A 27,186-nucleotide genomic window follows, 5' to 3' on the forward strand; every position below is an offset into this window, starting at 1 on the left:
GATGCATCCTCTAAGCACCAAACTCACCCTCTGAGCAACGAACTCATGCTCTGACGCATCCTTTGAGCACCGAATTGACCGTCTCAGCACACCGAACTCATCGTGTCGCAGCGAACTCACCCGCATCCTCTGAACTTGACCTATAGGTTAGATCAATACATCCTTGCTTGTGCGTTTCACTTCAAGGGTGTGCCATACACATGAAACAGAATGAAAACTGAACTATGCTTCAAGGCTCTAAGCTTTTGAACAATGTGAGCGATGAGATTACAAGGGGTGAATGATAACAAGCAGCCCAAACCTGATGGAAGACAATTACACAGGCAAGACATCTACATACTCATAGAAAAGCACAGATCACCACTCAAAGCTAAAACAAAGAGCTCATTAGAAGCAGCAACCTCCCTGAAGGCGGACCTCCCCCATGCCATATGAAAGAGCCCATAGCACATCTTGCATATGCTGTTGCTCTCAAGTTGCAATTGCTTACTGTTGGAGTCTGCAGCATCATGCCCGTCCACAAAGCGACGTGGCGGCAGCCTGATCACTGACAACACACACACACACACACACACACACACACACACACACACACTCACTCTTGTCCTAGCCATCCTGCTGCTCGATTGCACAGACGTCCTGCTCTGTCTCGGCAAAAAGTATTAATTCTGTTCTTTTTCTTCTCTCTCTCTGTCTGTCCGTCTCTCCACCCGCCCAACACGTGCCACCTCGTTCTGTTTTCTCCTCATAGGCCTAGCGAAGCATGTTCCGTGATTGCTATATACTCAAGAGAGATAGAAAAACTTTTCCTTCAAATTTCTCTTTTCAAATTAGATGAACCTAAGCATCTCCTTTGATTCCTCTGAAAAGAAATGAAAAGATCGTTTTGGGACCTACTACTTACCATTCACTTTTGCCTTTCAAATTAGTCGTTTCTTAAGGTTTTCTTTGAGATGAACTAGACTATGACATATGGATATCCTCTCTTTCTTTCCTTGAAAACCTTGAGTTCCATTATATATAATATAGATATAGATTTATAGTATAGAAGTGTGATATACACACATAGGAAGGTAGTTTTTATAGATTACCCCTCCCTCCCTCACACCTTAAAAGGGTGTAGTTAGATATGAGCATGTTACCCCTCTTTTTGTGTGTGTGTGAGAGAGAGAGAATCTATCTGGTTACATCATGTCTTGTCAATCAAATCCTCAAATTACTTACTTCCATAAGAAGGATCTCTCAACCAATGAAATAAGACGTACTAGCAAAGATATAATGAAGTCAACTTTTTTTTTATTTTTGGCATGCCCAAGAGGCAAAGGCCATAGTGTTGAGTTCTCTTTTTACTGGTTAAAATTAGAAAGAATAACTTTGGTGTTTAATAATGAAAATAATTAATGAGCACCATGATTGAGTTGGGTGGGCCGAGGAAAGGCTTGCAAGGCGAGGGTATGCTAAGTGAGGGAATAAGGTGAGGGTATCCTAGGTGAGTGGGGATAGATGAGGCCACGTAGGGTCTTGTGATTGGAGCGTTATCAGGTGGAGCTCAAGAAGCCGCCCCTATAAAACTTATAGGGTGGTCATGAGTGGAGACCTCGTTTCGCTCGCCTACTCCCACTTTGCGAGATCTCTGTGTTTGCATTGCTTTTGGGTTTCGAGTCCGTGTCTGAGCTTGCGCGATGAAGACCAAAGCTTTGTTTGTTATGTTTGTGGTTAGGCTTCTGTTTGTAGAGCGCCTTGCCTGCTGTTCAGTGACGTCCGTGAGCTTGCTTGCACAGATGGCGTGAGTATCTGTTGGCCTTGTTTTTTCTGATTTGCTGCTTGTGGTAGCCATCTAGGCGTTTGAAGGCACGTGCGTATCCTCATTCGGTCTTTCCATGTGTGTCTTAAGTCGTTGTTCGACAGGGGATGTGTCTCGAGTAAGCTGCCGAAATCTGCACACGTTTCTCTGCTTGTGTTTTGGTGTTCCGTGTTAGGTGCTGCTTGCGTTAAGCGCTAGGGTTTGTCATGTGAACAACGATGGTTTCGCCCCTGTTATGTTCCCGAAGCACTGTTGTTGGTGCTGCGACTCGTTGATTCCGGCCAATTTATGCTTGCCCTCTGTCGAAGCACTGTCTCTGAAGAATGCTGCTTCGGCCCGATTCATGCCTGCCCTCTATCGTCCTGATGTGTGCTACCTGTGAGAAGAATGGTGCCCCATTGTTCCATGCGATGGGAGGCATTTCATGCTTGACCTCTGCTCGTCTCATGTATTCTAACCGTGAGGAGGACGGTGCCGACTCTGTTAGATAGCGGAAAGCATGTGAAATAGGCTGATGCAGGTGGTTGTTTAAGTCCCTTTTGGTTGTTGCTAAAAGGTTTGAACATCTGAATGTCTACATGTTTGTATATTGGCAGTGAGTTGTTGGGTATCAACTACAATGCGCGCGAACAGCAGAAATCATGTGGATGGAAATCTTTCAAGATGGCACAGCTTTTGCTTCGTTTTTGTTCTATGATTGTATGCAGATTATTATTGCAAATATTGGGTTCTTTTCTGGATGGAGGGTTATCTGTACCTTTTCCAGGTTGCTGGCAGAATTAACAAGAATTTTGTAAGTTAGCTGCTGCTGGGTGAAATTTGTGTATGGTTTGTGTTATGCTTAACATGCTCTGGTTTTTCTGCGAATTTTGTAACAAGTTTCTGGCTTTTGTGATTTGGCATGCTATATAGAGATGTAATTTGGTGTTCGTTTGCAGCCTTCAGTTTTGGTGTATGGCATATGTAGGTCTGCCTCACTGCAGATAGAAGTTGTGATACTCGGGAAAGTCTAGCCCTGAGCTTGCTTTATTTGAACGGATAATATTTTGAAGAAGCAGTTTCTATTTTCTTGTTATTATTTTTGAACAATATTTTGGATTGTTGTTCCTAGTGTGGGTTCGTTGCGGATATGAAAGTGACCATATGGTGTTTTGATTGAGCTTGGGTTTATATTTTTAAATCAAGTTTGGTCCTTGATGTATTATATCTTTCTGTATGTCTGATAAATGCCTTGTTAACAGTGAAAAATCTTATCGGCTTTTGTTTTTAGCTTGGATATTCTCACATATCTCGGTGCCAGCTGTCACCCACCATAAAGAAGAATCTTTTTTGCCTCGATTTGCCAATTTTGTTTATTATTATCTTCTCTCACTAGAAAGTGGCTTTTAAACGACCTGAATTGTAGCCTTCTCTCTCTAGAGTCCGCTTTTAAGACCTAGATATTTAGCTTATGATTGTCCAGCTTATTGTCTTAATATCCATCACGTTTGCATTCTTTATAAACGCCTATAGCCATCCAGTTATACATTGAGTTTGCAAGGCATTTTCTGTTCCTTTGGTCTTCCTGATAACGTGCTGGGATATTTCTGCCGTGTTGCTGTTTCCTCACTTCAACTCTCCCTTTTGTGGACTTGTACTATCAAGTCTCAGCTCTACCTACATACCAAGTCTCCATGGATCATCCAATGTCTGGTTAGGGCCTTTTGAACTTGTCTCTATTGAGTTTTGAGCTATTGTTACACGTTTTGCCTTGATTTCTCGCTCGAAACTTATAATACATTCTTACAAATCCTAACTTGAATAAGGAGGAACTTGCTTTCGATTTTGAAGACAACCTTGAGTGTTCTAATGTGGGTAAAGAGGGCGTGCAAGCTACGATGGACCTTCCTTCTTCCTCTGGTTTGTTAAATTACCTGAAACACATTTCTCTCCTTCTTTCAAATCCGATTTGTCCCCAAAGCTTTCGAAAAAGCTTGCTCCAAAGTTGAAGAGGTCATCCCCTTCTAAAGACTTAAGAAAAGCTCTAAGCTATGCATGTGGTAATGTATTTCTATTATGTCCACGATTTGAAGCTTGTTTAAGGTTGTGAATAACATATTTATGTCACAGGCCTCTCTGTACAGCCTCGTGACTCGAGCTTCGCTTTTGTCGCAGCAAAGGAGAGTGATGAACCAATAAGTGACAACTTTGGCTCGCAATTGGCATTAGTGCCTTCTCTTAGGGTTTTGTCCATATCAGAGCTTTCTGATGCTTTTACCTTTCGTTTTGCATTTGAGGGCAAAGTGCTATGCAAGTATGGTACTTAAAAAATACCTAAAGCTAGCTATGCGCGACATTTGAAGGCTGACTTAATAGACAGAGAGTCCAAGAACGCTGTCACCTTTGTTGTCACAATGAGTTTGTTGAATCTTTTGAAGTCGGGGAGTTTGTGCGTATTGAGGGGGCGTATGTCAAGAGAAAATTGTGAAAAGATGGAGGTACTAGCTTGTGGGCTCTCTATGCAAATGCTGCCACTACTGTTGTAAAAGCTGAAAGCTTTGATTGCTGTTTACATCTTTACCCTGAACATAGAATTAAAGAGTTGCTTACTGATAAGGCAGTGATTGAGTTTGCTCCCACTATCGCGTTCACTGTTGTGAAGGTTGAGACCTCCACGAGGTCCGATGGTGGTGATAGTTATCGTTTAACCATCGGAGATGGCCCTGCATCCAATGATAGAGCAAGTGTGAGTCATCAATTTGATCTATTTTGCCTTGATATCTTAAGGCTTATCTCTAATTTGGATTATTTGTGCAGTTGCTATTTGTTCCTTCCAGGCGTGTCGATTATCATCTCATGGTTGATGCTTTGAAAACCAAGGGTTCTTTTTCATGTGTTGCGCACAACATCAATGTCTTCAAAGCAGCATCAAGCATATTATCTGTGGTGGAAGCAACTCTTATTTGTGCATTGCCAGAAAATTTAAAGAATGTTTTCTCGCAGCATCTCTCAAAACAAGTCACTAGTATGGGATTTGGGAAGAAGGTAATCTACTTTAACTAGATCTATTTGCATGAGCATTGCTTGCAAGTTGTAATCTCATAATTGTTTGTAGGTCTTTGGAACTTTGGAGATTGTTAACATCAACAGTTTGGAGGTGGAATATGTGTGTGCAGAAATGTTAGTCGTCAAATTTGCAACCCCTTTTGTTACTCGTGTGGAAAGCTTGTGCAGATTGTGAAGTTGCCTTCTCTTCAAGCTAAAATCTGTTGCAAAATGGAGAAGCTGTACAAGTAATTCTGCAAGGAAATATCATGGATGTAGTTCTGAATTAGCCCAAGCCTTTTCTCAGCCTTTTTGATGAGAATTTGCTAGACTTGAAATCATCTCTTGTTGCCTTTAGCAAAGCTGGAACATACTCTATAGACAAGCACAGTTTTGTGATTGATTATAAGGCACCCTAAATTGTATCTTTCCTCCTAACCTTTTGCTTGAAGAACGCTAGATCCTTCATCCTTTTTTGTAAATGACAAAAAGCTTTATGTTTTGCCAAATTTTTGGTCTACATATAATAGTAACATGATGTTTTGCAAGCTTTGATTTGTCTCTTCAATTGTTCTATGTCTCTCATTGAATTGGAAAAACATCTTCTTGACCTTATAATTCTTGACCTTGCTAACAATAAAAATGAAACACGAGCTGTATGGATTGCACCATGGACAAATAGTGCTGTTGATAGCACCGCATTGCATGACCACTTGAACACTTTGATACATACACGAGGAACATCTGGGCTCTTGAGCATGCACTTGGTTATCTTGTTTTTCCGACAATTTAATGTGACATGTGTTGTCCATGTCTTCGAAAATAAGAAGTTTATCAAATCTGTTTTTTGTGGAGGTATAAACATAGAATCCACATCTGCAATACCTTCACTTGCTTCCATTATTTCTGAACCAAAATGTGTATGGCTTCCTATGTCGTCGAAGCATTTTAAACAACCACGTTGTGTTTGGAGCAAAGATGACATTGCTTGCTTGACCACGTTGATTAACGAGAATCCATTTGCAAGTGCTAAAGATATTGTTCAGCTCTTTCAAGCGTCCTATCCTTCTTCATTCTCAAGCAAGCAAATTTTAACTAAGGTTTGTAAAATGTGGAAAGATCCGAGTTTACAACCAAGCAGTGACGTGAGGGTGTCAAAATCATGAACAACTCTTTACGCAAGAAAAATTCTAGATGTTCCATGCTATCCATGTGCCTCTTGCAATGGTTTGTTTTTTCGTAAGAATTTGAGGCTATTATCAGACGGTGACTTGCTTCTCTTGAAGGAGTTGAGAGTCCTTGTCACTACTTCGCACATGGACTCTCATGCATGTATTGCTTGCAAGCGGGCATTGAAATGTCAACAAATTCCACCTTTTTGCATGCAAGGGTTGCTAGTTTTCAATCGAAGTATGGAGAGTGTTTCGCAATTGAATGCTATAGAGCGTCGTCTTGTGTCTCTTAGAATTCCATTTGCCCAAATAAGAGAACTTACTTATGAGGGGCAATATGGGTTGCGAGGAAGCATTGTCAACGTTATGGCAGATTTGTCTAGGGTGCAAACTGTATTGCCTCGCTTCGCAGACGATCAAGCTACTATCCTTGTGGAGATCAAGCGAAAATTAGAATATGATCATGCATACCTAAGTGGAGCTGTCCGGCCCGCATTTGTGCTACGAGCATTGCATCAACTTGTGCTTAAGCCATTGTATCTTGAAAATGGTGCCACTATGAATTCTTCTTGGTCATCTGCCTTCTCTTTAAGCTCCGACATTGCTATCTCTCCTAACTTTGATAACTCTATAGATGACCAAGAACCATCTGACACTCTTATCCATGGTCTTTACACTTCTTAGCAAGTTGTAGATCACAATGCACAAGCCAAGAGAGTTGCACCTTGCGAGGGGTTTGCACCATTGAGCCTTTTTGACGATGAAGCTTGTGAAGAGTTATCTTTCCCAGCATTGTTCTTTGGCGAAAGAAGGCAATATCATCTCTTGGAAAAAAAAGGTATCAGAAAGTCGCGCAATGGGAGCTTATGATCGTGGACAGAAGATTTGCAGGAGATATCGAGAATAATTTTTTCAAGACAATGAAGATTATCATCAGCAAGGTCCTCGGCTCTATATTGGTGCGTTTATGTAAAGGTAAGCTGCGAGGCAAGCAGTTGCAAGCTAAAGACGTTCAATCAACAACCAATGTCGAACAACTACTTTCATCCCAAGTCGGGTATATTGACTTTGAGAATTTGCGGACTTCCACTAACTACAAAGCAAAACTTAAGCGCAATGTGTTCGCCATGATTCGACAATTAGGACAACCCACGTTCTTTATTACATTCTCATGCGCAGAGCAAAGGTGGAAGCCGTTGATGGATTGCTTGATCAAACTCAATCCACACATTGTTGAAGACAATCAATCCAATAAGTGTGCTTACATGAGAACACTAGTCCGATCAGATCCTACTACAACAACTCGATATTATGTCCACAGATTTAGAGAAATAAAGAAAGAACTAAAACGTGACAAAACCATTCTCGGTGAGCTGATGGATTATTTCTTTGTCACTGAGTTCCAACAAAGAGGAAGCCAACATGACCATGGGTTGCTTTGGATAGAAAACGCACTTGTATTTGGCATTGCTTCGAATGACGAGGTGGTGGATTTTATTGATTCATATATAACGACAAACAAGGATGAGCTTGATGAATCCTTGAGAGCTATCCAGATTCACTCACATCACAAGACATGCAAAAAGCACAAAACTTTGTGTCGATTTGGTTTCCCACGACCACCCTCAAGAAGGACAATTATCTTATGCCCAAACAATGTGAAAAACACAACAAGAAAACAAATTGTCGACAGGAAGAGACATATCGATTAGCAGCTCCTTGCTTTAGAACGTGAACCGACACTGTCGTTTGATGCTTGGTTAGAAACACTGAATATGGACGAAGAGGACTACCTCCAAGCGCTTTGCATAAACATAACAGAGCCAACACTTCTTTTGAAAAGAGACCCCAAGGACATTTTCACAAATAACTTCAACAAGAAACTTTGTGCGTGGGATGCAAATATTGATATTCAATTTATTTTCAATGGACACGGTGTAGCTGCATATTGCACATCATACATGACAAAAAATGACAGCTCCGTAAGCAAAGCAATCAAACACGTGGTTGAAGCTTGCAAGAAGAACAACTTACCAACGTTGGAACGCTTGAAAAAGATTGGTGGAGCATTGATCAACTCACAAGAAATGACATCACAACAAGCAACATACATTGCATTGTCGCTACCTTTGCATAGTGCTAGCAGAGAATTTGCGTTTATAAATGCTTATTGGAGCGCTGAGAGGACATTGTTGTTGAAAAGAAGAGCCATGTTGGATTCTTTGTAGCCTGAGGACACAAATATATTCTTCGATGACCTAGTCACAAAGTACGCACGCCATCCACCTGATCTACAGTGCTTATACTTGGCTGAATACGCTAGCAACTACAAGCTCGTTCGTGGCTGTCCTCAAAAGAACAAAAAAACTTGCATTATTAGGTTTATCAATTTCAAATTGGAGAAGGACTCTGAGAGACATTATCATGAGCTTTGTTTATTGTTTTTACCGTTCATTGGTGAAGAGTCAACCTTTGAACCGACACCTAGCTCTTGGAGAGAGAAATATATCACACACTCTCAAACAATAAATGAGAACCGTAAAAAATTCTCAAGCTTGGAGACCACAACTTCAACCATTGTGGAGTCCTCAATCAACACTTCATCAAGCGCAGAAACAATGGAAATTCACAAATAATCTAGATCTTGATCTTCAAGGACCTCCACTTGGAGCAAGGTCGCTCCCTCTTTCTAAGAAGCTCGCACTGCCGAACGAGCAATACCATTCATTAGTTGAATTAAACACTGATCTACGATCCCTTTATGATGACATTTTAACCAGGAAATGATTGAAGCCAATGGAGCCTGTTCATCTTTTCTTGACGGGAGGTGCAGGGATAGGGAAGACTTGCGTGCTGCAAACTATAGTCCAAGGGCTGATTCAACACTACAACCTGGTGATTCAACTTGACATTGAACTCCCCATAGCTTTACTAATGGCATATACTGGAAAAGCAGCATTCAATCTTGGGGGGACAACAATTCACTCTGCATTGCGTCTACCACTCGTGGTTCAGGCTAATGTCAACCTCTCTTCTAGCAGCCTTGCCGAACTTTCACAGTTATACAAAAACCTCAAACTAGTTGTGTTTGATGAGGCCTCCTTGATAGGCAACAAACTTCTAAGAATCATAGATACAAGACTTCGCAACATCAAGCATAACCACATTGAACCATTTGGTGGTTTGGTCGTAATTTTTTGTGGAGATCTTTGTCAAGTTAGCCCAGTTCGGGACCGTTGGATCTTTTGTGAGCCACAAGAACCAGTTGAATTGCTCACACCCTCTTTTTGGCACACGCATATCAAATGCCACGAGTTAACACAAATAATGCGCCAATCAGACACAAATTTTATTTCTGTTATCAACAGAATACGGAAGGCTCAACAAACAGACGAAGATTTGCTCTATGTGAACTCTACTCTTAGAAACAAATTGTTTGACAAATTCATGACACCTCATCTATTCTACACAAAAAAAATTGAAGAACGAACATAATCGACTTGTTTTCAACGGCTTGGCTACCCATACATACATAGTACACGCGAAAGACACTTTCCACAAAACATGCTCTAAAAATCTTGTCGTTCCAAATGATCCTCAGATGACTGCGGGTTTGACAACCACCTTGGAGCTAAAATGCGAAATGATAGTTGAGGTTTCTAGTGGCAACATCAACATAGACGACGGTCTAGTGAATGGTGCAGATGGTATTCTCAAACACGTAGAAGAAAGGAACAATTCGCATATCGCATGGATACATTTCTTCGACATTTCAATAGGGGCAAAACAACCAGCTGAAAATGCACGTCTCTACACTCAATCTATAGAACACCACGGACACCCATCTTTGAAACAACAAAAGAATTCTAGGTTGGGAAGAACTTGCTGAATAGCGTATCCACGACACAGCTCCCCATTCAAGCAGCAAAGCACGAACTATTCATAGGTCACAAGGCTTGACAATGCAAGCGGTTGCATTTGACCCAATAGCAATCAATGCGCATGGCTTGGTTTACACAGCTCTTTCTCGAGTCAAGGATCCTGTCATAAAAACTAATATCTATCCAACCCAAATGATTTTCTCATATTAAATTGATCACTTAATGTGGGAGAATACACGGGAACAAGGGTTAAGATATAGACATGTTCTTATAGATCTATCTCAACACGAGGCCAATGGTTAAGGGGCCCAAATGAGAGATGGTCTATCAAAGAGCAAGGCTAACCAATGGAGCATAAGACCTTAGGGTTAGCTTCATTGAAGACCTCCAATAATGTGTGTAAAAGTCCTTTGACCTTAGGCAAGCTAGGGCTGAGCTTGAGGTGGGAACCCGGCCTAAGCTCGAGGTGCTTGTCCTGCTTGAGGTGCTTGTCGTGCTTGAGGTTCTTGACATGCTTGAGGTGCTTGATTAAGATGCTTGAGGTGCTTGACTGGCTCCATGCTTGAGGTGCTTCACTTGCTACATGATTAAGGTGCTTGAGGTGCCTTGAGATGCTTGCCTGAGATGCTTGTGGGAACACCCCCTAGTTCAAGTGCTTTGTCATGCTTGATGACTAAGGGGCTTGCTCATCCAAAGTCAAAAAGATCCCTACAAGGAGGGGGGCGAGCCTACAAGGGGGGGGATGAGAGAGAACACACACACACACACACACACACACACACACACACACACACACACACACACACACACACACACACACACAAGGGAAGCCCCAACTTGAAGAGGCAGCAAGGACACTTGTCAAGTTCCTCCCCATGTTGCCCTCATGGTGTGCTTGAAGCCTATTGGTTGGCCACCCAAGGGGTCCAATGATAATTTAGGATATTTAATTAATTGATTTTGCATTTATCAAGTCCTTTCTCTCAAAGGAGAAAGGGGGACACTTGTCCCAAGGCTACCCTTGTTGCTTGTAATGGCTCCTGCTTGTGATTGGCTAGGCCTGGAGGGGTCCAATGAGCTTCAAGCATGAGCTACAAGGGGGGGTCGACCCAAGCAAGCTAGGGGGTTGCTTAGGGGGTAAACTCATCCACACACACTCAGAAACACTCTCATGGTGTACTATGCAAAGTGCAAGAGCTCCCTCTCCTTCTCCAAGCAAGTAGAGGTTGAGAGCCTACACCAACACTCTTGGCTATGGAGTGAAAATCCAACCAAGAGCGCGGCTTCAATTCTTAAGCTTGCCATCTCCTTCTTCTTCATTACTATGCTATTATGTATGCTAGCAACAAGAGTATGATAAGTGAGGAACTAATTCTTTCTCCCACGAAATGTTTCTTCTTCCTCTTCCCTACCCTCATTCCCTGCTAGCTCTCTCCACCTTCGAAGGTGTTTGAGGTCTTGGGACTGAGGCTTGGGATAGTTAATGCTTTCTACAAGTGCATGTTATGCTTATTGCAAGAAGGCTAATGGTTTATTGCAAGTAGATTAATTACTTAATGCAAGTAGATTAATTGTATTGCAAGGTAGATTAATTATTGCTTTAAGCACAAGTTGATGCATAAAAGTATACATCTTCGTGCACTCAAATGATTTAGGGAACACAAAGATTAGTGATGTTCACAAGTTCTTGATTGTTTCCAAGCTAAGATTGATTGTTGAAATTATGCAAAATCTTGGTGTGTGAACCTTCCATCTTCATATTGCCAAGGAGGTCTCAAGGAACACAAAGATTGTATTGTACCAAGTCTCTCTTAATGAGAGAATCTATAATACAAATGCCTTTTGGAGGGAGGACTGGCTCCACATAAATCCGGTCCTCAACTATTGTCATATTCTCTACACTCTCTCTTTTGTAAAAGTATTGTTCATGCCTAGTTTATTAAGTGTTATGATAGAGTTGCTACTACCAATTAAGTTCACCCTCTATGCTCTCAAAATTGCTCACTCTAATTCTCTTAATTCCGCTATTCTCCAAGTTCATAGGCCATTCCCATTACATTGGTATCAGAGCATTTGGTTTCTCTTTTCTTGCTTAAGAAGAGGGGTCCTTAAGTAGCCTATAAATGGTTGATGTTTTTAATTATAATAGGGTAAGTGGAACTGGGATCTAATATCGGTTTTGTTAAGCCCACTATGTGGGGGATGGTGCACACCTCGGGAGCTTTGGACTTAATAATGGAGTCTTTTTAGACTTTCCTACGGCTTTACCATTATTGAGCCGTAAGAAGTCCGAAAGGAGCTAGCCCTTGGCAATTCTGCTATGTTAGACCTACTCCTCTACTCTCTATAATTAACCACTTGAGCCGTGGGTGTAGATACTTAAGAGCCGATTTTCAAAGGCTAAGAGGAGTGGCAACTAAGGTTTTGAATTGCCAAAGCATACACTAAGTACATACATAAATTCTGTTAACATGGCTGACAATAATCAAGAGAGTAGAATGAACATTGATAACTTTGATTTTGCACATGAAAGTGCTAATGATGATGCTCCCATGTTTATCAAATGTCTTGTTTCTAAGCTGCAACAAGCTATGGAAAACCCATTCCTACAAGATGAAGTTTTCCAACAACTTCATAGTTATGGGATTCTCCAAACTCCCCCAAAAGAGAGAGCACCTGAGAAGTCTCTTCATGAGATTTCCAAGAGAGGGCTCTCTACGGCGAGAGAAGAGGAGAACCCATACGAAGCGCTTAAATGTTTACTAGCGGGCTTACCTCCATCCAAGAAGAAAGATAAAGTCTCTACTTTAGAGCCTTCACCAAGAGGAGGAGAAGGAAGTGAGTCTTCCAATACTTCCAAAGATATGGCTCCAAGAAGACGGCAGCCTCAACGATCTCCAACTTCCCCCAAGAAGGAAAGATCACTGCAAAGTATCCTCCTCGTTATCACAAAAGGTAAGAGAGGTACCAAATAAAGGAAAAGGAGAGAAAGAGGTCACCCTCTTCTCCATCTTCATCAACTTCCTCATATTCCAATGAAGGTAGCGGCTCTTCTCTCAAAGAGCCCCAGAGGAAAGGCTATCGCAAGTTCTATCCGGTATGGAGAAGGTCCAAGAAGCTAAAGAAGTTCAAAGAGGGAGGGAAGAACACCACTTTTCTTGCCTATGTTGGCACCTTTGGTGCTATGGACAAGGTCTTGGCCTTCATCCAACAGCTTGATGCGGCCTTTGGTGATGAGGGCTTCACAGAGTCCTCTAAACTGCGTCAAGTATCTATGCATTACCAAAGTTCCGCTCGACAATGGTGGGATAGCCTACGAGCCCAAAGAAAAGCTCCAAAGACATGGAAGGCTTTAAGAGCCTCCATCATAAAACAGTTTTTGGCAAGCAACGCTCAAGAAAATGTTCTCACAGAATGGCAAAACTTGAAACTCTCTCCCTACGAGTCTATCCAAAAGTATGTAGATAAGTTTTGGGATTTATTTCTCAAAGCCACTATCTACAAAAAGATAGAATTTGGGGAGCAAGAGCAACAATTATGTGCGGGTATTTCTGAAGAGAAGGCCGAGTATATTAACTCACAAAGGCCTAATAGCATATCGGCAGTCATACACCATACTATGGTCGCCTCTCAAATCGATTCCCAACAAGGGGTTAAGAAGAACTCTAAACCCATGGAAGTGAAGGATCAAAATGAGCCTAGAGGGAGGACTAATGCTCAAACTTCCTCCAAAGGCAACTCTAGCAACACCGATAACAAAGTTAAGGAGAAAGGAGTCTATAAAGGTAAGAATAAACTCTTTGCAATAGAGCTAGAGTGTTATCGTAAGGATAACAAATGCTACAAGTGTGGACAACAAGGGCATGTCTATCGTGCTTGTCCCCAAAGAAATGCACGCAACAAGCCACCTTGAGTTTCTATGTTGGAAACTCCAAAAGAGGATGCTTATAGAAAAAGGCTTTTGTTTTTCCTATGCTAGGAGATATGTTCATACATGTTTATGAGTCGGATAGTATCCTATTCCTTGTAAATATGCATGCTTTCACAAGTTAATGAAAATTTATATTTTCATATACATGATTTCTGTTAGACAGTCTATAAATGAATTTAATGTTTCAACCAATAACAATATTATTAAATAAATAATAATAATTAAAAAAAACGGGAATCAAGAGGAATTAGAATTGTCTAAATTCTTAAATGGATTCCAAAATGTTTTTAATGATGATACCCCCGTGAGCTATCTCCACAATGAGGGGACAATGGCCATACAATGGAGCTTTTACCATGAAGCTCATTGCCTAATAAGCCTCCTTATTGAGCTTTACAAGCTCCACAAGAGGAGTTCAAAAAGGCAATAACATGGACTGGTAAGTTTCGAGAGAGATTCAATAATTAGGTCACATTATCTCTAAAGGTGGTATTTCTATGGATCCACAAAAAGTAGAGGTAATAAAAGATGGCCTAATCCAAGGAATCTACATGAGTTGCAAAGCTCTAAAGGTATGAGTGCATACTAAAGATGCTTCATAGGAAAAATCCATGCTTATAGCAGGTCCAATACATGACTTAACAAAAAAGAACGTTAAGTATACATGGACCGCAAAGAGAGAAAAATACTTCTAAAAGTTTAAAGAGAAACTTATTTCTCAACTTATAAGATCTCTCAAAACTATTTGAGGTCCAATGTAATGCCTGGATGATTGCCTTTGAGCAAAACTTTGCTTCAAGAAGGGAATACCATAGCATACGAGATTCAAAGACTCAACTCCAATGAGCGAATGTTGGTCATATACAAAAGGACCTACGAGCTGTTTTAAATGCTCTAGACACATGGAAGTACTTCTTGCAGACTCCATTCATGATGCAAACCAAGCTCTCGGACAATCAAATGAGGTAGGAAAATTTCTTTTTGCAACTTAAATTCTACTTTGCTCACATTGCTGGCAAGCACAATCATGTAGCCGATGCACTTTCCCAATGGCCAAGGGTAGATAGGATATCAATAGCAACTTACAATGAGCTATGTTTTATGATAGTTAAATATGCTTCTAACCCAGGCTTTAGGGATATGATAATAGCCTTACAAATGGAAGAAAAAGAACCACTCACGTAAAAGGATGGTTATCTTCCATACCTCAATAGGCTATATATTCCTTACTTCCCATGCTCCTTCCATATGCGGGGCAAAGAGGAATTCGAATTTACTCTGCTAGGAGTAAAAGCATACTTGTATTGGCTTACCAAGAAACAATAACATACAAGAGAATGTTTCAAAATGTATGGTATACCAAAAGATGAAGTATGAAAAAAGGACCATGACTTGCCAACATCCAATTGTGTCGAATAGAAACCCTACTATGACCACTAATTTTTGATAGAGTCTCTATCAGAATTAGAGTAATCCTCTTATGTCGGCCTACTATTCCAACGGATGGCCAAAAGCAAAGTTACAAAACTAATGATCCTTGATCTACTAAAAGCCTGTGATTCGAAGTAGATCAATGCTCAAAATGAGAAAAGTACTTATCTTAACAATAGTATGTCTCTAATAACGTGAACATACTTCTAAGGAGAAACTACCTTTCGAGGCTAAAGACGGAGGATCCAAAAATCCCTTGTAGCATAAGATACCTGGGAAGATCTTCATTGCAAAGGAGTATAGCGGAGATCAAAACGAATCTTTTTACAAGATTAAACAGGCTATATCCATTTATTAGCTAGGCAAAAGAGGCTCTTGCCGTTAGGCACAAAAGAGCCTTATCCTTAAAAAAAAAAAAAAAAAAAGTTGGGTCTTACTAAACTTCCCCAAGGCTCATCTAAGGCAAATTATACACAAATAAAGACCCGCCACAGATCAAGGATGAAGCAGAGGAGCTCCAACCCAAGTTCATCCTTCAACAAGAAGACAAGGTATTAAGAAATGGTAAGATTACTGACAGTATCTTATTTAATTATCCTTTCAAAGATGCTAAATGCATGCAAAGAACATGGCTTAAGGATAATATGAACCTTGTTAATGATGCTTACAATGACACAAAAGAGTAAGCAAATGTAAAAGAAATGCATTTTAAATGATCAATGATTTTGTCTTATAGGACTCTCTTTTTATGTTTTGTGCACAAATTTTAAAGTATGCATACTTAGGATCATGTTTGTGGTGACTACGTCTCCCAAACACCAAGTAGAACTTGTCACTTTACTTTGGAAGTATGATATGGACTAAAAAGAGCAGACATGCTTGCGGCAGACAATGTCTCTCAAGCACCAAGTGGATTAGTCATCCACTCTGGAATGATGTCGTAGGGTAAAAATGGATCCTCTACCCGCTAAGACCAATGGACTAATGGGTGAGACTTGACCATCTCTACCTCATAGTCGAGGACGACTATGATTTCAAGAGAGAGGTAATGTCATAAAAATTAATATCTATCGAATCCAAATGATTTTCTCCATTTCAATTGCTTACATGAAGAGAAAGGTCCAATCAGATCTTCTAGCGCTCCAAATTTTCTTTTTTTCCCAAAAGCTTGAAAAACCTACATTTAAAAAATGTTAGAAGTATATTGACTGTATTTGGAGGTTTCCACACTAAATTTCTCTAGATTTTGTAGATTCTTTCACCTTTAAATTTAAAATTTAAAGGTGAATTTCAAATCTATAGGTGTAGGTTTTATCCGAGCACTGGTCTTTTCTCTTCCGACACTTGCTTTAGAAAGCCAAAAATGTGTGCATTAGAGAGAGATATTCAATAAAAAATGGAAGACCTTCATACTAACATCGAAGAGGTGGACGATGGAACATGAACAATGCAGGTGATTGCATGTCTCTGGCTTGATTGAAATGCAACTAGACAACAAATCAGTGTCCTGATCTTGCATTCCATGCGAAAGCTCGAGGTCCAAGCTTTATCAAAAAAGGAAAATATCTCACAAAAAAGAGGGAGGTTTTCTTGAAAGTGCCTTGAGGCTGCAGTTTTTTGATGAGACATTTTTTCTTTTCCATCAAAATGCTGGGAAATATGTATTAGAGAGAGCGAAAAACGAGTACAAAGACCAATGGATTTGTTAAGAGTACATTGTTTTTTTGCAATGACTAGATTTTGCAAACACAATAAGGGCTGTCGTTGAGACATCATCTTCATTGATGGGTGGGATGCTCATTCAATCTCACATGAAAGGGAATTAGGAATAATTGATATGAAAACTAAGGTTGAAGCACTCACGAGTCACTACCATAGCCAATTAAAAGGTTGTCAAATAGAACAAAACAAAAATGAATGCATTGAGTGCCACAAGGTTGAACACGCATAGTCTCATAATACTATAGTCTCATGTTGAGGTCGTCCTAGGTAGCTCCAGTTAAGGCTATTTCTATTGTATTAATCCTTTAGTGTCGATTTTTCTAACTACTCTCCTGAAGAGCCTTAGTAAATTACCTCCAATCTTGGTGAGCTATGGGGACCAATGGGTGATGGAATTTTTGAAGCAACTGGTTGTCTCTCCCAATTCTAGTGCTTCTCATGCTTTGGCGCACTTGCGCACCAGCTCGCACATGTTGCCACCTAGTTTGATGTTTTGCCTAGGGTGGTGCCATCACCTCTATATCCATCCCCCCCCCCCCCCCCAAAAAAAAAAAAAAGAAAAAAAAAGTTTCACAAGTTTCGGGAACTCTTTTCATTAGAGGATTATGAACAAATTTATTACTCTCGCTCTACTATGGAAGGGAAGAAGCACATACATTTTTGGCTTTGGTACCCAAGGGGCCAAGGTCGTTCAAATTTGCTTGTTTTACAAGTGTCCTTATGGAGCTTAAAAGTCTTATGAATGAATAGAAAGAGATCTTTGACTTTTAAATGCTATTCCCCAAAAGTGTAAAGGTGCATTCATTTTTTGGGTTGGCATGCTTGACAAAGGTTTTCAGAGAACAAATAAATAAACAATATAAAAGAGTGTGATCCCATGATAAAGGGCCCTTTCATTGAAGGATTTAAAATAAACTTATTTAATTAAATAAATTATTTTATTATTTCTATGCTTATCAAATCTACTTTTGTAATAAAAAACATTAATTTTTTAATAGAAAATTTATTGAAAAAACTAACAAAAAATCATAGAGTATCTTTTCTTTTTGGCCAAACTCACAATTGTGAGTAGTTGTATTGTATTAAACATCAAAAAATGTACACCAATATCAAGCTCATATCAAGCCTTGAGGGGCCGGTTGAGACATTAGAAGGCTTACACAGTAACAAGTAATAGCAAACCATTACCCACGCACCTTTACTCGTTGCAAGAGGTCATGACTGCTAGAGATGCCTGGCTCCACTTTCCCGAATTCTTTTTTTTCCCCATGGCAATAATCAATTCATTGCTTTCCTAGATAATGTCCTTGAAGCTAACTACCATGGTGTCATTCTCAAAAATTCGACAATTCTTGACTTTCCACAGCTGATGACAAAATAGCAAAATCTAACAGTTTGAGTACACATCAACAGTGCTTGGCTTTCAATTGCAAGTGAGAGGCTTAATTTTTACCTTTTTAAAATAGTTTTTTTAAACACTCATGACCCCTCAATAGTCACTTTATTTCCTTTTGAAGGCCCCCGTAAAGACTTCAACTTCTTTTATCTTGCTCCTAATTTTGACCATGACCATTGAAACTTTTGTTTGTCAAAGACTCCTTACCTTTGTGGAGCCTTGAGGTGGCAAAATACTGTTCCTTTAGAGACAATTTCTCCAGACCAATCACTCGGGTTGAACGTGTCGTTCTCTAAAACGGACATCATCCTTGACTTCTCAATGTTGCTAGAACCTGAAGCAATGTATTTCACACCCTAGCAACCTTCCCCGTGTGGGTTTTGTATGCAGTAAAGCATTCACACTACCACCCTTCAAAATACATTAGTGATAGGTACACAAGACACAACCCTCCTCTTAAACACAAATAGGGAAAAGGATGCACAAAATCCCCCATACACAAGGTGAGATACATAAAATCCTCCCCTTAAGACACATAAAGTGGTAGGCATACACAAGCTTCCCCCTGGATATTAGGTGAGGAGGGAACACAACAACCTTCCTGGACACACTAGTGAGATCCACAATCCTCCCCTACAACCCAAAGGGTTGAGGAACACAACACTCCATGAAAAATTATAGTGAGGCGGTCTTACCACTTGGGTTCATTACAACCTTGAGGGCAATGTTTGAACCTCTCACAAATTTGACATGACAAAGTTTTTTGGATGGACATAAAATTTAGATATAGATTTATCGTTGTTTGTTGATTTGAATAGTGAATGTAACTTCTCAAAAAAAAAAACTTGAGATATATGGCATAAATAGCTTCTTCCCTTTGTTGCCCTTGATGCACCACAAAAAATGCTTTCATTCAGAAAGAGTTGTAGAATATTGTAACATTTCAACTTTGCTTGGGAGCTATTGTTGGGGTACACACACTTGGTTGGATCCTGATATGGCAAGGAGTCATGGGCCATAATGTTGATTGATGAGACCATGGAAAGGTAGGTAGGAAATTAATGTAATTAGGTGTAACTACCATGACCCAATACTAGAGTAGTGAGAAGGGTTTGGACTTTTTCTATTCAATTGTGGCTCCCACTGAAACAATAAACACACACACACACACACACACACACACACACACACACACACCTAAGTACTCATACATCTAGTATTTAACCTAGTACAAAAGCAAACTCTTTGCCAGGTTGGGTTTAGGATTTCTTTACCCCCACAACCTCTCTAATACAACCCCCCCCCCCCCCCCCCCCCTCTTTTGTGGGACTGACCCCTTAAAGCATCATTTTGATAACTTTTTTAAAACTCTCAAAGGTGCATAGAGTATGGGACACTACCCCAAAATAATGGTAAATGGCTGGCATTTTTGGGTACTAAGTTAAATGACCTTGTGCATATCGAGTAGTTCACGCCCGCCTCTTACAATATCTACCTCATGACCTTATTTCATATGAGCTCTGTGCATCCACACAATGCATGATGATGTTCTTTCTCTCTTCTCTCCCACTCAATCCCCCCTATGGGGCCATAGCGACTGCCGTTTGTTGCCAGACACTTGAAAATCCAGCAGAATTAAAAGACAGGTTTGCATCATCATCAAGCACTACATAAAGGTGAGGATGGCCCTGAGCCCCTCACTTAGTCTCTTGCGTGGTGTTTGTGTTGGTGTAAAGAGAGATTTGAGGGCTTTTTCGGGAAGCTTGACTACTGTCTAACCATGGAGCTCGTGGAAAAAGATGGTGCTTCTCATGTTTGCATTTTGTACAAGTATTTTTTTATTGGGTTTTTTCACAACAGATGTTCTAGTTTTATATGGATGCAGGGAAATTTTTTAAACTAAAGTAAGAAAGATGGTGTGGCTTGCCATTTAGCAACCATGAGCATTAAAATCAAAATAGTCCATGAACTTACGTGCTTTGTCTCGTCTTTTTTGACGATGCAGGTTTTTCTTTTGATTTGTTTTTTTATTTTGGGCATAAAACTTGCTTGGCCTGAGAAGATGTAGGTATCTCTACACCAATGCGTTGGTTGGCATTCACTCTGAAAAAAAACTGGGATTTCTGTAATCCATTTTATGTTTAGGGATAACTGGCATTAGGTCATACCATGCACTTCACGGGTAAGCATGGCAATAAGTCTAAGGCCTAGGTTTTGGGCTCGTAGTTTTGCGTACTGACTCAATATTTTGGGATATTAGCTGTAGGTTTGAAGCCGCTCATGCCATTAAAAGGCAAGATAATTCAGTGGTGTATCTACGTACTGGTTGGGAATATTGGGATAATTGTAGAAAAAGGGGGGCTGTGTCCGACGAGCCTTTTTTGCATTTGATGCCTAGTTTTTTGTGGGGCTACTAGTGTAATCGTGGTGTCACATTGATGATATACACTATGTTCTGGGTCACATTGCATTCCATAATCGAGGTTTTTTTTATAATAATGCCGTGACTGAAGAGTCTGGATTTAATGGGTTTTCTCACTTAAGGCATGGCTTATTTACACTTGTTTGTACAATTTTGATTCCTCTTTTTTTTTTTTGCAAACTCACAATTGTGAGTGGATAGTATTAGGAATAGAAATATACACCAATCCTCGAGCTCAGACCGAGCCTTGAGGGTCAAAGGATTACAAGTTATCTCCTTGGCAAAGACACCACTCCTACTCCTCGACTTTACTTATTACAAGATGTTATGTATTGTTATAGACCAGTCCTCTAAGGTTTGTTTGCATCCGATCATGTGGATCATCAATCTGCTCTCTTGCATGATTTCACAGAAGCCCACAGCTAGATCCCCCTCAAACACGCGACAATTCCTTGCTTGCCAAATATGGTGCAAGAAGTAGTACCTGATTATTTGAGTCCAGACTAGAAGAGCAAGACTTCCCATCCTGTTATTACCAAAGAACAGATCATTCTTGAAGTACTTAATTTTCCATGTCCTTTGAATCCACTTGCATATTTTCCCAGCATGCCCCTGATTTCCTGGCATCTTTACGCTCGTCGTCGGCAGAGCACCCCACACCACTTTCCACAAAAATATCTTCATAAACTGAGGCCAGCTTGGCTTCTAGATGTTCTTCATGACTCCCTCCCACCGTTTTTTGGTCCAGTGCCTCTTCCATAATTTGTTGAGGGGGCTACACCAATTAGTCTCGTGCATTAATACATGGTAAATGCCTTTAGAGTGTGGTTTCCAAAAGAGGCTACATCCGGGCCATCTCCAAGTGTCCCATTCAAAGTTGGATTCACAAACTGGCATCCCCACCTTATCAAGCTCTTTAATCACCCTATAGACTAGTAAGATCTCAAACCCATCCAGTTCGAATTGGATGGCTAAACAGTCAAGAGTTTTCCAACACTTCCTGTTGCCATCCCAAAATTGCTCTAGTCGAACGAGCCTCTTATTATTCACCTTCCTGGCCTTTTCTATCTAGTAAGGGATTTGCGACGGCCCCAATATTTTCGAGAGCAAAGGGAACCAGTGCAATATGGAGTTCTAAAAGTATCTGGTTACTTTCCCCACTCCAAAACCTCAACATCACTTTTGCACTTCCTCATCAGCTCCCCTAAGAGTCCACCAGTTTTTAGATAAGACCACTCTGGGCGAGAAGTTTCTCGTGCATCACAACCCCCTTCCACTTTCCCCCATTCGATCCCAGTTTTGCTGTATCAAGCATTTCCTTGGTCATGATAGCCCAAGCTTGGTCCTGTTTAGCCAATGAGACCATAAATTTGGCACAAAGGGCCTCAGCATGAGATACAGGGTTAAGAATGCCGAGCCCTCCTTGGTCTATCGGGCAAGCAACTACCTCCCATCTAGCCCATTGCCATGGCAGGGAGGTTTTCGTGTTGTTCTTCCAAAGAAACCTTTTCACTGGTTTTATGAATTCTTTCCGGTTACACTTAGCCATCTTGAGCACGGGGCTGAGGAAAGCAATATAAGAGATCATAAAAGCATTGATCACGGCGTCTTTACTTGGGAGTGTTGAAAAGAAGGTTCCTCAGGAGGAAGCCGAGCGCATGGAAAAGGCCTTCTCTGAGGAAGAATGCTCAGCGGCACTAAAAGATCCTGGCAATGAAAAGTCCCCCGGCAGGGATGGTCCGGCTGAATTCAGGGAATTTTGGGAAGATCTCAAGGGTCTAGTGACACGGATGGCCAATCTAGTTGTTTTCGAAGAGTCGTTGGATGCAAGTGTTAAGAGAGGGCTTATCAAACAGATTTTTTCTCTCAACTTAAACATTGGCGCCCCATTACGATGATGTCAATATCATACAAAATTATTTCCAAGGCAATGGATCATCTCTCCCGAGCAACACGGCTTCATTAATTTTGATTCCTCTTACTCAAACTAAATCTAGAGGATTTGATATGCTTAGCTCAATTCTTTTTGCCTAAGCCAAGCAACATACAACTATTTGAGGTGTAATATGTTTTATTTGATGGTAAGGACAAAGTTACTATGTTTTGACTAATGGTTTTAAAGATGGAGGAGGTAAGAGGTGTACCACATATACTTGATTAGTGTAGGAGAGTTATTTTACCACACTAAGGAAGAGAATGACAAACTTGCTATATAAAATTTTGATGGTGTATGGTTGAGAAGTAGGCACAAAATTAATTTAAGCTAATGGTGGTATTAAGTCACTTGGATCAGAAGGAGTGGTGGTTTTCTGATCGAAATGATACATATGTAAATATTTATTGAAGGTCTATTAAAAATTGGGCTATATAGAAACCATACATATAATAACTACATAACTTAAAGGGATAATGACCTTTTTTACAAGCTTTAATTTTTTTTTTACAAAATTGAAATAAATGTATACTTTTGATGTTTGTTTAAAGTAGAAAAAAGTTGTGAGTTGGACATGGATAACAAATGATATAGTCCGTTGACACTTGTAAAACACATTCAAGACTAAGTATCTGTTGTCTTGATTGAATGGATGCAGGTGATGATTTGATCCTTTCTTGGATTTTTTTTGGCTTGAAGCAAACGTTTGTCCATGATTACACTTGCTCCTACTACTTGGGAAGTACTTCTTTAATGAGTCATTATCATTGTATACTAGAATGAGGCCTCATTCTTATAAGCCATTTACAAAGATAATTCTAAGAGTGAGTTGTTTTTGTATTAATCATTGCCTTTTCTCTAAAGCAAGCTATTTTTTGAATGTTGAAGTTTATCTATGTTTTATTATTTAGGTAAAAATAGCTACACACACACACACACACATAATTGAAAAGTGTTTTAGGGCAATTAAACTCCAATAAATCCAACAATTAGGAGGGTTAGAAAATCTCAAAGACATGCTTTCAACATAGTGGTATTTACATGCACACAAAACATGCAAATGGCATCGAAATTGATAACGCATTGAAGGAATATTCAAAAGCTGTCAAGGTGTACTATGCCCACACACAAATATTTGCTAGCAAAAATAAGGTGGAGATAGGGGGGGGGGGGGGGGGGGGGTAGTATTTGTATTAGAGGGGTTGTGGGGGTAAAGAAATGCTAAACCCAACCTGATATAGAGTTTGCTTTTGTACTAGGTTGAATACTAGATGTATGAGTACGTAGGTGTGTGTGTGTGTGTGTGTGTGTGTGTGTGTGTGTGTGAATGTTTATTGTTTCAGTGGGAGCCACAATTGAATAGAAAAAGTCCAAAGCCTTCTCACTACTCTAGTATTGGGTCATGGTAGTTACACCTGATTACATTAATTTCCCACCTACCTTTCCACGGTCTCATCAATCAACATTATGGCCCATGACTCCTTGCCATATCGGGATCCAAGCAAGTGTGTGTACCCCAACGATAGCTCCCAAGCAAAGTTCAAATATTAAAATATTCTACAACTCTTTCTCAATGAAAGCATTTTTTGTGGTGCATCAAGGGCAACAAAGGGAAGAAGCTATTTATGCCATATATCTCAAGTTTACATCTATATCTAAATTTTATGTCCATCCAAAAAACTTTGTGCCAACTTTGTGTGAAAGGTTTAGACATTGCCCTCAAGGTTGCAATGAACCCAAGTGGTAAGACTGCGTCACTATAATTTTTGATGGAGTGTTGTGTTCCTCAACCCTTTGGGTTGTAGGGGAGGATTGTGGATCTCACTAGTGTGTCCGGGAAGATTTTTGTGTTCCCTCCTCACCTAATATCTAGGGGAAGCTTGTGTATGCCTACCACTTTATGTGTCTTAAGGGAGGATTTTATGTATCCCACCTTGTGTATGGGGGATTTTATTGCATCCTTTTCCCTATTTGTGTTTCAGAGGAGGGTTGTTGCTTGTGTACCTATCACTAATGTATTTTGAAGGGTGGTAGTGTGAGTGCTTTACTGCATACAAAACCCACACGGGGAGGGTTGCTAGGGTGTGGGTTTTGTAGCACTTAATTTGTGTAAACCCTCTTACATGTGGATGCCTAGTCAACATATGATATGTGACAAACCGTGTGATAGACCATGTTTAGAATCCTAATGTGCGGCCTACTTGGCAATCCTTGTGACATCATAACCTGTGTGTGCAAATATTCCTTGCTCAAGTTTATAAATTGAGCTTGTGTATAGACTCAACAACACAATGTGATGCAAGAAATCTACTCTCTATTTTGCATCAAAACTCTCTCTCCTCTCTCTCTCTCTCTCTCTCTCTCTCTCTCTCTTGTATTAATTTTGTGCTACTCCTGTTAGTCTTGGTAATCCATTTATTAGCCGTGAATGCTTCATTACCAATTCCACCTTAGCCTTTTAGTATGATTAGAAATTGCTAATTACACAAAAGGTTCTAATAATTATCTCTCTACTCGTCTATACAAAATTATTACTTGTCTAATTGCTCAATTTTTATTAGTGTGAAAAGTAGCCTTGTCAAGCCTATTCCTAGACAAGTAGGATGCTCCCTGTCAAAGCATTGGTGACCAATCACAATGATGCTAGGGGCATACAAAATAATCACTTAAGTTATTTTCCTAAGGCTATCTCCAATCTTGGAAAGCTGATTAATCCCCACCAACATGATTCATTAAAGGAAGATCAATGTACAACAACATTCTCGCAGTAATGGTTGGCATAGAATATGCAAACTTCACAAAACAAGAATGTATCCTCCTCTAGATCAACCTTGACAAGTCTCTGTGCTTTGGTCCTCATTTGTGTCAGATTATACACACCTTAGGAGCATGCATCTCTTCAAAATTTTGTTTTAAAAATCATGGTAGTGGGAGCCTTCCGGGTCAAAAGGCATGTCAAACAAGGCTACCCGCTGACCCCCCTATTCTTTGCTATTTTCTCTCATCCCCTAGCTACCATGCTAAAGAAAATTGCTGAAAAAGGGGACATCCAAGTCCTCTCTCTCCCCAGTGACAAACAACTCTTTGCCAAATTCTTTGCTAATAACTCCCTATTGTTCCTGAAAGCCACCTTGCGAAAACTGTGAAAGGCTAGCAACCCTCCCCGTGTTGTAAATGCTGCAACCTGAAGCAATGGATTTCACACCATAGCAACCCTCCCCGTGTGGGTTTTGTATGCAGTAAAACACTCACACTACTACCCTTCAAAATACATCAGTGATAGGTACACAAGACACAACCCTCCTCTTAAACAAAAATAGGGAAAAGGATGCACAAAACTCCCCATACACAAGGTGGGATACATAAAATCCTCCCCTTAAGACACATAAAGTGGTAGGCATACACAAGCTTCCCCTGGATATTAAGTGAGGAGGGAACACAACAATCTTCCTAGACACACTAGTGAGATCCACAATCCTCCCCTACAACCCAAAGGGTTGAGGAACACAACACTCCATGAAAAATTATAGTGAGGCGGTCTTACCACTTGGGTTCATTGCAACCTTGAGGGCAGCGTCTGAACCTCTCACAAAGTTGACATGACAAAGTTTTTTGGATGGACATAAAATTTAGATATAGATTTATCGTTGTTTGTTGATTTGAATAGTGAATGTAACTTCTCCAAAAAAAACTTGAGATATATGGCATAAATAGCTTCTTCCCTTTGTTGCCCTTGATGCACCACAAAAAATGCTTTCATTGAGAAAGAGTTGTAGAATATTGTAACATTTCAACTTTGCTTGGGAGCTATCGTTGGGCTACAAACACTTGCTTGGATTCCGATATGGCAAGGAGTCATGGGCCATAATGGTGATTGATGAGACCGTGGAAAGGTAGGTGGGAAATTAATGTAATTAGGTGTAACTACTATGACCCAATACTAGAGTAGTGAGAAGGCTTTGGACTTTTTCTATTCAATTGTGGCTCCCACTGAAAGAATAAACATTCACACACACACACACACACACCCACACCCACCCACCTAAGTACTCATACATCTAGTATTTAACCTAGTACAAAAGCCCCCACAACCCCTCTAATACAAATACCCCCCCCCCCGCCCCCCTTTTGTGGGATTGGCCCCTTAAAGCATCATTTTGATAACTTTTTTTAAACTCTCAAAGGCGCATAGAGTATGGGACACTACCCCAAAATAATGGTAAATGGCTGCCATTTTTGGGTATTGAGTTAAATGACCTTGTGCATATCGAGTAGTTCACGCCCGCCTCTTACAATATCTACCTCATGACCTTATTTCATATGAGCTATGTGCACCCACACAGGTTTGCATCATCATCAAGCACTACATAAAGGTGAGGATAGACCTGAGCCCCTCACTTAGTCTCTTGTGTGGTGTTTGTGTTGGTGTAAAGAGAGATTTGAGGGCTTTTTCGGGAAGCTTGCCTACTG

General features: G+C 40.3%; 1 protein-coding gene and 1 pseudogene across 1 annotated transcript; both read left to right on the plus strand.

Annotated features, from left to right (window-relative positions):
* The first annotated feature begins 261 nt into the window (after positions 1–261).
* On the plus strand, positions 262–5,247 carry LOC147464089 (uncharacterized; annotated as a pseudogene).
* A 3,549-nt stretch (positions 5,248–8,796) lies between these two features.
* On the plus strand, positions 8,797–9,495 carry LOC147464090 (ATP-dependent DNA helicase PIF1-like). Its single transcript, XM_086498196.1, has one exon. It carries the CDS (start codon positions 8,797–8,799, stop codon positions 9,493–9,495), a length of 699 nt encoding a protein of 232 aa, XP_086354322.1.
* The last annotated feature ends 17,691 nt before the right edge of the window (positions 9,496–27,186 follow it).

The sequence above is a fragment of the Adiantum capillus-veneris genome, chromosome 2, assembly GCF_014529385.1.
Source record: "Adiantum capillus-veneris isolate H3 chromosome 2, ASM1452938v2, whole genome shotgun sequence".
Classification (NCBI taxonomy): domain Eukaryota; kingdom Viridiplantae; phylum Streptophyta; class Polypodiopsida; order Polypodiales; family Pteridaceae; genus Adiantum; species Adiantum capillus-veneris.

Bases quoted from the DNA above. Each gene is read 5' to 3' on its own strand.
- LOC147464090 (XM_086498196.1), top strand. From the start codon at position 8,797: ATGGAGCCTGTTCATCTTTTCTTGACGGGAGGTGCAGGGATAGGGAAG.